The 10,379-nt window shown below is 37.7% G+C and overlaps 1 protein-coding gene across 1 annotated transcript in view; it reads left to right on the top strand.

The window, feature by feature from the left end:
- The window catches only part of LEKR1 (leucine, glutamate and lysine rich 1), a 193,027-nt gene extending 183,554 nt beyond the window's left edge, over positions 1-9,473 (top strand). The window contains exon 11 of the mRNA XM_017500799.2: positions 8,093-9,473. Coding sequence (XP_017356288.2) covers positions 8,093-8,512 — 420 coding nt within the window. The 3' untranslated portion in view covers positions 8,513-9,473. The remainder of the gene's footprint in view (positions 1-8,092) is intronic.
- The last annotated feature ends 906 nt before the right edge of the window (positions 9,474-10,379 follow it).

Below are 10,379 nucleotides of genomic sequence, written 5' to 3'. Positions count from 1 at the left end.
TCACACTGCCATGTGTGTTCCTATGCAACAATTTTGCATGTTCTTCACATGTACCCCAAAACCTAAAATACAATAAAATAAATAAATGGAAAAAAGAAAAAAAAAGATTTGGAAATGGTTATTCCTGGGAAGCAGGACTTGGAAATGTTAAGAAATACTTTTTTCATTGTGAATTGTATAGTATTATTTTACTTTTTAGCTATATGTAATACATTTATTTTTAAAAATTAAAAATAATAGGAATAAATTATAAAAGGGACCTGGTAGAGAAGGTGGCAGAGACAAGAATAAAGGTTAGGCAAGGAATATAGAAGAAAAATCAGGAAAGTTACAAGTAAAGCAAAAACAACAGAATATAAACCTTAGTGAGATTTTTTTTTTCAGATTATGAGAAATAAAAAAATTAAGACAAAGCAGATCCTAGCTTAAACTTTAGTAACAGGTGCCTGGCACATTTCTATTTATTCCTCAAGTCTAAGTACAAGGAGAACCCCTCCATGAAGCCACAAAATCCCAGAGGCAAGATTAGGTATACACCTGTGCTCCTACTACAGTTGCTTATTTATGCATTCATTAACAGGTAAACAGTTTTGTTGTTTTTATAGATGCTAAGAAAAAAATCAATCAGGATAAAAGGGATACTTTCTGAAGGAAGGGTGGTAAGAGGGCCCTGAGAAGATAATGAGGCAAAGAACATTCCAGGGAAAGAACACTCCAGGCAGAGGTAATAGTTTAGTATCAAGACCCTGCAGCAAGGAGCATGCTGGGAACCTTAAGGAAACCACAAGGAAGTCAGCAAGCACTGCTGGAGCTTAGTGAGCAAGGAGGGTGATAGAAAGCAAGGTTGAATGGACCAGTTCATGTGGAGTCTTTAGGCTACAATAAGGACTTTGGATACTTTTCTAAGTGTGATAGAAAGCCACCTAGGAATTTTGAACAAGGAATTGACATGATCTGACTTATTTTTAGAGAATGACTGACTTCTATGTAGAAAATAGGTTGAAGGGGACAAAAATGAGAGCAAGGCTGTGAAGGAGGTGAGGAATGGCCAGATTTGAGATATATTTTAGGAATGAAGGCAATAGAAGTCGCTGATGGATTGGATGATATGAAACCATAAAGAGGAGTCAAGGATAACTCCAAAGTTTGGAATCTCAGCAAAATTTAGAGATTTTGCTCTGAGTGAGTGCTGAGATGGGAAATGCCAGAAAAGAAATACAATTGAGATGTCCATTTTGGAGACATCCACATGTAGCTGATACTTAGCCCTTGGGACTGATTGAGATCACCCAGAGGATGAGGTAATAGAGAAATGGTTGAGAACAGGTACTCCAACTTTTAGAGGCTGGGAAGAGTAGGGAAATCTAGCAATGGTGACAGGAAAGGAACTTCTTGATGAGGTAGGAAGAAAACCGGAAGAGAACACTATCAAGGATTCTAAAGAAAGAGAATTTAAAGAAAGGGACATGCAATCTAGACAGGGCCACAGTCCTGAGCTTTGGGCTCAGATAGAAAATTATTTTGAATTTTATAAAGTTAGCACAGTATGTCCTCATAGATGCAGGGCAGCCTCCCCATGCAATGACATTAATGCTTCTGCAGTGAAACATCTGAATGTTTGCACGAAATGGGATAAAGACTGTAATTAGTCTCCTATCAGTTCAGATTTTATCACGAAATGTGATGAGTTACAACATTTTTTTCTTTTCAGACCTTTTAGGATGTCAAAAGTATGGCTAAAGGACTATAGCTTTATCTGTACTGGCTTTCATTACAACAGCGGTTTTTATTGTTTATGTTGGTTTGCCTCACCATCTCCTAGCATCTTGAATCTGTTTTGTTTAAAAAACAAAGGGGAGTACGTGTGTATCTCTATAGGGCTACCAAGATGATAGCAAAATATCAAGAAACGATTTGTCTCCAAAGTAGTAACAGTGGTTACCTTTGAAGAGTAGGAAGAGACAATGGTTTCTTTACTTTTTAAAATTTCTTTACTTTTTAAAAATATTGGGATCATGGGTTATTTTTAACATTTTGGTGTTTTGAAAATATGTTTCCAATGTAAACTGTATTTTTTAAAGGAAGAAAGAAAGAACTGCTATTTACATAAGAAAGTTAGGCCAGGTGTGGTGGCTCATAACTATAATGCCAGCCATTCCGGAGTCCAAGGCGGGAGGATCGCTTAAGCCTTGGAGTTCAAGACCAGCTGAAACATAGGGAGACCCTGTCTCTACAAAAAATACAAAAATGAGCTGGGCATGATGGCACATGCCTGTAGTCCTAGCTACTTGGGAAGCTAGGACAAGAGGATTGCTTGAGCCCAGAGGATTGAGGCTATTATGAGCCATGATCATGCTTCTGTACTCAAGCCTGGGTGACAACCTGAAACCCTGTCTCAAAAAACGAAAAGAAAAAATGTTTATTAACAAATCTAGCAAAGATGGACTTATGTAAACTCTAAGATTAAATTTTAGGAATACATGGTATTTGCAAGTACAAAGTTTATTTGCAAGAGAGATTTGCTTAGTTTTAGGATAAGCGTTTATTATATTTGCATGTTTAATCAGTATACAGAACATGGCACACACTTCTCTGATAATTCCATCTATGAGAATGGAGAAACCAAAGTACCAGCAAGTAAATTACGAAAAAGTAGTTCTCAATCTTGGGACATAATAAAATTAGAATATCTATGTCTTTTTTAAAGAGCAAGAGGGTAAAGGGAGGTTCTCCAACCTCTGACAGGAAACATGGGGAGGATCAGGAAAGCTTTTAGGGGACAGGACTATATACCTAGGCTTGGTTGGCAGGGAGGATGAGTGAACTGAGAACCTGAGAACCTTAGCCTTGGGCCATGGGCCACAAGGGGACTCAGACTGGGAGTCTTTGTGGTGAGGAAGATACCAGAAAGTTGACAGAATGAGAAGATAATATTGAGAAACTTTTATATGTTTAATTAGTGCTAATTAAATCTAAATTAAGTTGGATCGTTGACTTAGAAAAGTAAATCCTAAATACTTTGTCATCATGGGCTCTTCCTCTCTGTCCTGAAAATCTGCCTCTGAAACATATCAGTCTGAGGGATTATTGCCCTCTGTTGCTACAACTTTTGTTTTGATATGTCCACGTTTTTATTATGTTTGTAAGCATGGAAATATAATTTTGAAAACAACTAGCCTGACATGCATCTTACTTCTTTCCTGGAAATTATTTCAGATTCTCATTCCTGTCTTACCAAAATGCCATTTCCACTAATTTTTTGCAGTGTTTTGGGCTGATTGGATTAGTTGAACGGAAACCTTTGAGTGGGAGCTGGGAACATCCTTTGCTAACTCCCACTCATCTTTCTGGTTTCCACAGTTTTCCCCAGAATTTCCTTTCACCTCAGCTCCCCACCAACCTGGCCAGCCACCCACTCACACTGGGATATATCCAGTTAAGGCTGGTTGAAACTGTAATCTGATCATTCCATGACTGGTTCAGATTTTAGTGGGACTAAAGCATGAACAAAGCCACCCATCTGTGATTGTTCTTCACTGAAGAGGACTTGCTTTCCTGGCATGTTCCCCACAAAATTGTGCCAAATACAGCTGATTCCCATTGCAGATGGGAGTCTTACCTTCGGAACAATCAGGTTACACAGTAAAGCCTTCTCTCGCTTCTTCCACTGTTTTTGGAATTGAAAGCAACCCAGCTGTCTCTAAGAATAAAAAGGAAAACAAATATAAAAATAAACCACGCTTATATTGCAAGGATTAGGGGAAACTGACCACTTTTTAATATTAGAAATTTCAAACATATGGTGAACTAATTTATATTTTCATTTTGACACTTTCCTTCTCAGTGGAGGGCAATTAAGCCATATTTTAAGCCCATTCAAAGAGGCCTTATTCTGAAAATGTTGTAGAGATACCTATAGATAATGCTCACCAGCAATCAGCAGAGCTTAAGGATGCAGGAATGCCTAGTTATGCCCTTCCTGAACCACCTGACCCAAGGGTCACTTGAGATAGGGACTTCCTCCATGAAAACTTAGGGCTCCTACTGTCCTCTCTGCCTCCCATCTCGCCCAACTTCAGGACATTTTCCACAGAGCTGGCAAAGGGATCTTCCTTTCATGCAGATTTGATCATGCCAGCCATCTGCTTGAAATAAATTTTCAATGACTCCATATGAGCCTCAGAATTAAGTCAAAACTCTAGTATTAGCACATGTTAACAAGTTTTATCTTGATCTGACTCTGCTCACTCCTTTTTACATCAGTCCTGGTCTCTCCTCCCTGTGTGCAACTGCCTGAGTCATATTAAGCCATGTTTCATCCCAAAATGTGCCTTTCCTTCTGTCACTGCCAGGCATTTGCACCATGGCCCACTCTGCTTTGAAAACATCTTTCCCTCTTCTTCACCTGGCTCATGCCTTCCTTTTCATTTTAACTTCCAGTTTAGTTACAATCCAATGATTCTATTTTTGCCATGTTAAAATATGGCCAAAGATAATTTTATCTAAAACACAGAATACTATGCATGATTTTCAGTCTTACTGAACATATTTCATCTTGCACATTTGTCCTTGTTGCTCAGTGAAAACACATTAAAATTCTGCAACAGTCCAACCTTCATCTTGACTAAATTGCTGAAAACAATCTAACCACGAGTGGATGATTCTTTTCACGTATGATGGAATTTTTCACTAATGTATCTACTTAACTGTAGCCACATCACATCCACATATCCTCTAGTCATGCCCTATCAGACTCCAACCCTGAAATAGCAGTCCCTTAAACTTGCATTGTTTTATTTTCATTTTTTATCCCATAATTGAATAAATTACAAATCTTAACTTCCTGTTGAACAAAACAGAGTTATAATCTCAATTTTAGAGGAGGAGGTAATGGTGGCAGATGATATGAAAATATTGTGAGGTTCACCTAGCATTTCATAATGTTTTGGCACAGAAAAAAATAGAAGTCTCAATTTTGGATCCTGTTTTCAATTCAGAGGTCCTCCTGGTTTGGGAACTAACAGAAGAAAGAGAATTAATCCTTTGTCTTGCAAGCTAATGACCTTGAAGAAGGATGAGTTTCAGAGCAGTGGGCCCCAGACAGTCAGAAACCCTTCCCCACCCTATTGGCTAGCCATTCACTTACTTTGGAATATATCTAGTTACTGCTGGTGGAAACTATGTAATCTGATCCTTCCATGACTGATTCAGACTTCACTGGGTATAAAGTATGGGTACACAGTTCAGTTTATAGTCTGCCAGGACTTTGATCCCATTGAACTTGCTATGAGGACATCTTTTGGCTCACTGTACATTTTCATGTTCTCCTTAGTGGAATGTGACTTGCTTTTTGGTGGAATGTGACTTGCTTTTTGGTTGTTTTCTCCAGATCATTACACTTTTCCTTTGAGACTTGAATTTAATCTTAGTAAACTGATTGAATTTTATTTTTCTTTTAAGGAGAGCTCTTGTCATCACATCCTCCATCACTTTATAATTCCATATTGTTGTGCCTGTTATTCATGTCACTGATATGTTGGCCTCATTTTTCATTGCTATATTTTTCTTTGACATATTCAAATAAAATTAACTTTTATTGCTTTCTTAATTAGGGATATTTTTATATTAATTTATTGAAAGTCACTTGATATGGTTTGGATCTGTGTCCCCGCCCAAATCTCATGTCAAGCTGTAATCCCCAGTGTTGGAGGAGGGGCTTGGTGGGAGGTGTTTGGATCATGGGGGCAGTTTCTCATGAATGGTTTAGCACCATCCTCTTGGTGCTGTTCTTGTGTTACTGAATGAGTTCTCTTGAGATCTGGTTGTTTAAAAGTGTATAGTGTCTCCCCCCACCTCTCTTGCTCCTGCCATGTAAGATGCATCACTATCCCTTTGCCTTCCACCATGATTGCAAGCTTCCTGAGGCCTCTCCAGAAACAGAAGCTACCAAGCTTCCTGTGCAGTCTGCAGAACCATGAGCCAATTGAAACTTTTTTTTATAAATTACCCAGTCTCATGTAGTTCTTTATGGCAATGCAAGAATGTACTAATACACCACTAAAATCTAACAATTCCAACACTTTGCCAGCTTACTCCACTAGTAGACAAAAAATATAATAGATTGGGTCTTTCTCCCCCTTTAAAAGAAACTTTGATTTATAGAACTTAGAAAACCTGGGAAAAACCAGAGGAAGATGTCCTACTGTTTTTTGTTTGTTTGTTTGTTTGTTTGTTTTTCAGTGTCCTGGGAACAAAATGGTCCCTGCATGCTTGATGTAATGAATTACACAACTAATTTAGGCATAGGCAGCATGGAGCAAGGCTCTGGAGGTGAGCAGGGCTCTACCACTTCAGAATGGAGTTACTTTCAGCAAGTTACATAACAGTGTGAGCTTCAGTATCTTTATTTGTCAGATATAATTGTTGGGAGCAGGAAATGAAATGACACCTAACATGGCACCTTATTAATCTTCCTCTCTAGTCCCTCCTCCCTTACCTTTTCCACAAATGTTTCAGCTAGAGTTAATGAGACCCAGGTGATAAAGCCACAGACACCATCCTTGCTCTCCAATTCCTCCAAAAAATAAAAATAACTGGAAGCAAGTGATTAACCCATGATCATTTTTAAATGTGGGTCATGTATGTAAGTAAATAGTATATGTAAATGATGAGGATTTGTTTGACCCAGGAATGCAGCTTTTATAGAAAATTACTGTGTAACTGGTTAATCTGGAATTGCCCCATATTTTTCCATTTTAATTACCAAATTTGGAATTGAATAGACTTCTGTCTATAATCATGAGAAACTCAAAAACAGGAAGATGCTACTTTCTCTTGTTCTTTGTTATTTAGTTCTACTGACAGCAGATTAGTCATCCTTAGGGAGGATGTTTTCCACTAAGAGGCAGACTTAGGAATGCATTGGCTCTTTTTACAAACAAGCTAACCAATGGAAATTCATTTTTGAGTTGATGAATCCTATAGCACACTCATTTTAATTGTGTTTATTTACTAGGATACTGCTTTGAATTATTTACTTTTCAACCTCTTTTTTGACATCGTAAAGACATGACCGTCAGGACATTGAGGAGATCCAAGACTTAATTCTTACCATGGTACTTGAAATAAGTTTGATGAATTTCATAGATGAAAGACGGATAACTCCTCAACTAGAAATGTAGAATTTCAGAATTTCAAAGAGGCTTAATGATCTCTAGTCCAGTCACACATTTGAAACTTAAATTTGCTCCAGTACGTCCCTGTCAACCTTCAGTGTCCTCCAGGTAGCTCTATTAAAAAGTTCTTCCTTATTTTAAAACCCACAGCCTTCACCTTGAGTCTAGATTCTATTATGGACATAAAAAGCAGTTCTGCTCAAACTTATGAAGGTACAGACTTCTTGAGGGCAGGGACTGTATTCACTACAGCTTCTGGTAACTTGAGAAATGATTACCAAATGAATGGAGTTAATAGCAGAAGGTATTCTCTATTTTGGGATATTATCTTACAGACAGCAAATGAACAGCATATTTAAGTTCCATTGAGAAAGCATCATATAAGAACTGATTTTATTGTTTAAATGCTATAGCTGATTTTTTCTTTCAATCATATACTTCAAGCACTTTTACCTGTTTATGTTACTATAGTATACCTTTACTATAAAATAATATATGTGGTGACTCTACAGCTATTAACTGTTGATCATTACATGTGCAGAGCATACTGTCTGTTACTTGAGGCAGAGAAGTTGAAACCCCACTGAAGTTATATATTAGAAGTCCTGGGCTCTAACCCCAGCTGCACCATTAACATCTGAGTAACCCTGGACAGGTCAGCCAGTCTCTTCAGTTCTTGATTCCTCATCTGCAAACTGCAAGGGTTGAACCAAATATTCTCTTCAACTTCTTTCCGCCTTCACAGACCGTTTCTGTTCTTTACTTGTCTGTCCCATGTGGTAGAGTATCATAGAGACAATCCAAGAATACAGACCTCAGATTTCCAGTTCAGTTCTCAAACTATAGTGTCAATAACTGTCTACCTATGTACATTGTTTAAAGCTAAGGCTGCTTTCCCCACCACCCTCTCTTTCCAGAATATTTTTCTTCAGGAGACAGTGCGTAGAGAATGTGAAGAACGCTTTGAACTGACAGAGGCTTTGAGTCAAGCCAGAGAACAGCTCCTGGAGCTCAGAAAGCTTTGTGGAAGTTTATCATTTTCACCGTGTTCCCTCAGCAAGGGCAGCCTAACCTCCCCTCCTGCAGTGGTCAGTAATCATGGAGAGGGAAGCCTTGCAAGACTGAACTCTGAAAAAGGAATCAAAATTCCCAGCCTTCACGGAGTATCAAAACCCACCTCTTTCCCAACCTCAGATAAGCCCAAGAGGGTTAGCAGTTCAGGCTTGCCCCTTCTCGCCCAGCCACATCCGCCCAGGGGTGGAGCATCTTCAGCAAATGAGACCAGACAGAGACAGAGACTGGCTGCCATTCTTAGGAGGAGGCGGAGTCAGCAATGATCCAAAGTGAGGGGCCGCTACCCACACCGTACATGCTCTTTCAGAGTGCCAGGAACTCACTGTAACTGAGAATGACAAATATAAAATTATTTTCACAGATCAGGAAGGCATATCTGTAGATATATTTAACAAAAGACTGTAAAAAGCTGGAAAATTGTGAAGCCATATTTTTCAAGAGGGCTTTGAAAGAGTAACAGATCGTTTAGTTGTTGGTATTTCAGAGGTCCGATTTCTATATTTATGTTGCAATGTGCTCTATAAATATAGCCTTTTAGAGATCACAGATAAAATTTTTTCACCCATAACATCTTTTTTTATTTTTTGCACCACTACAAGCAGATATATTTGCACAAAAAATAGATTGTTTGAGTTTTGTTGGTATGTGTTTGTTTGTTGAGCTGAATCGATTAAATAGATGTAATAAGTATTCCAAACAGAAAAAAAAGTACTTTATCTGATTAAGATTATAATTTCCAAAATGCCTAGTTCACGTAGTTGCAAAGCTCATCATCATAATCAAAAGCTTCTTTTCTTCACAATCTAATTGGTTAATCTGATTTCTCTTTAGGCTAGTTCAGAGTTAATAGATAACCTTTAGGAAGACAGTCTTCTCTCAGTGGCTGGGGAACTTTTAGAAAAAGAGATGGTAATGTCAATTCAAGGAAATTGTAGTATATTTCTCAAATTATGTAGATTATTTTAGTAAACAAAGAACCTGACCATATTGATAGATATTTTCTACAATGAGTGCTTTTTGGTACGCAAAGTTAGGTCTTGATTTGAACCTGTATTCTTGAACCATTGGGAAAAGAACTAATTCAATACAGTTTAATAAAGTTATACAGAGCTAATTTGGGATTCAAATTTGATTACACCTGAAAATGGGTAACTGGTTAACATGTTTTCTATTTTCAGAGTGAAAAAGTAAAACCAGAAGCCAGATCAGCTATTTTATCTTAAACCTGTAGACACCTCCTGTTTCTTAAAACACAGCTCTTTACCTTAGTCTAGTGTTCATGTATGTTTTTATCCATCTAATAGAAGTGTATTTTCCTTCAAAAGCTGACTTTACTTAAATACCCCATCTGACTGCATCATGAACATCAAGCCTTCCTATTCCCACATTAGAATAATAGTAACACATTTTAAATGTGCTACATAAAATTATCTGCTATTTAACCATCTTATTGATGGGAGAATTCAGAGGTATTTGAGATCCCTTCCATGTGCAAAAAATGTGATATTACTAAGCAAAATCAAATTTATTTCCAGTCTTTCAAAGGATTAGTCTACTCTATTAGTAGAGTATCTTAACCTCAAAAAAATTCCCCATTAGGTACACTGATTTGCCTAGTTTAAGTATGGCCTCTTGTGTTAAGAGTTGGAATGCTTACTTTTGTTTTGCAGAGATTGGCATCCCTTGTAATGGCCTTTGACAAGAAAGTACAACATCACTGAAGAATGGCACTGGTGGATCTTAGAAGTCACCCCATAATTTCACAGATAAGGAATAGATGCCCAAAGAGATTGTGACTTGGTAAAGGTAGTATAGCTAGTTAGTGACAACTAGAACCAGAACCACAATCACCTGACCCCAGCCTTTCCACCTCACCAGAGCTTCCCAGGCTCCATCATAACCTTTGTCAATAGCACCTACACTATATGTAGTTTGTATTTTTCCTTAAATGCACTTACTTTTTAACCTGAAATTTATGTAAAAAGCGAATTTGACTCAAAGAAAGGTTGCTATAATAAGTTTGATTTGCTGTTTTTTCTTTTACACTTTGAAATAAATGTGTATCTACTAAAATAAGAAATGTTGGCTGGGCATGGTGGCTCCACACTTGTAATCCCAGCACTTGGAAAG

Source organism: Cebus imitator, unplaced genomic scaffold, assembly GCF_001604975.1.
Source record: "Cebus imitator isolate Cc_AM_T3 unplaced genomic scaffold, Cebus_imitator-1.0 Scaffold270, whole genome shotgun sequence".
NCBI lineage: Eukaryota > Metazoa > Chordata > Mammalia > Primates > Cebidae > Cebus > Cebus imitator.
This window is presented reverse-complemented; position numbering and strand designations above follow the sequence as displayed.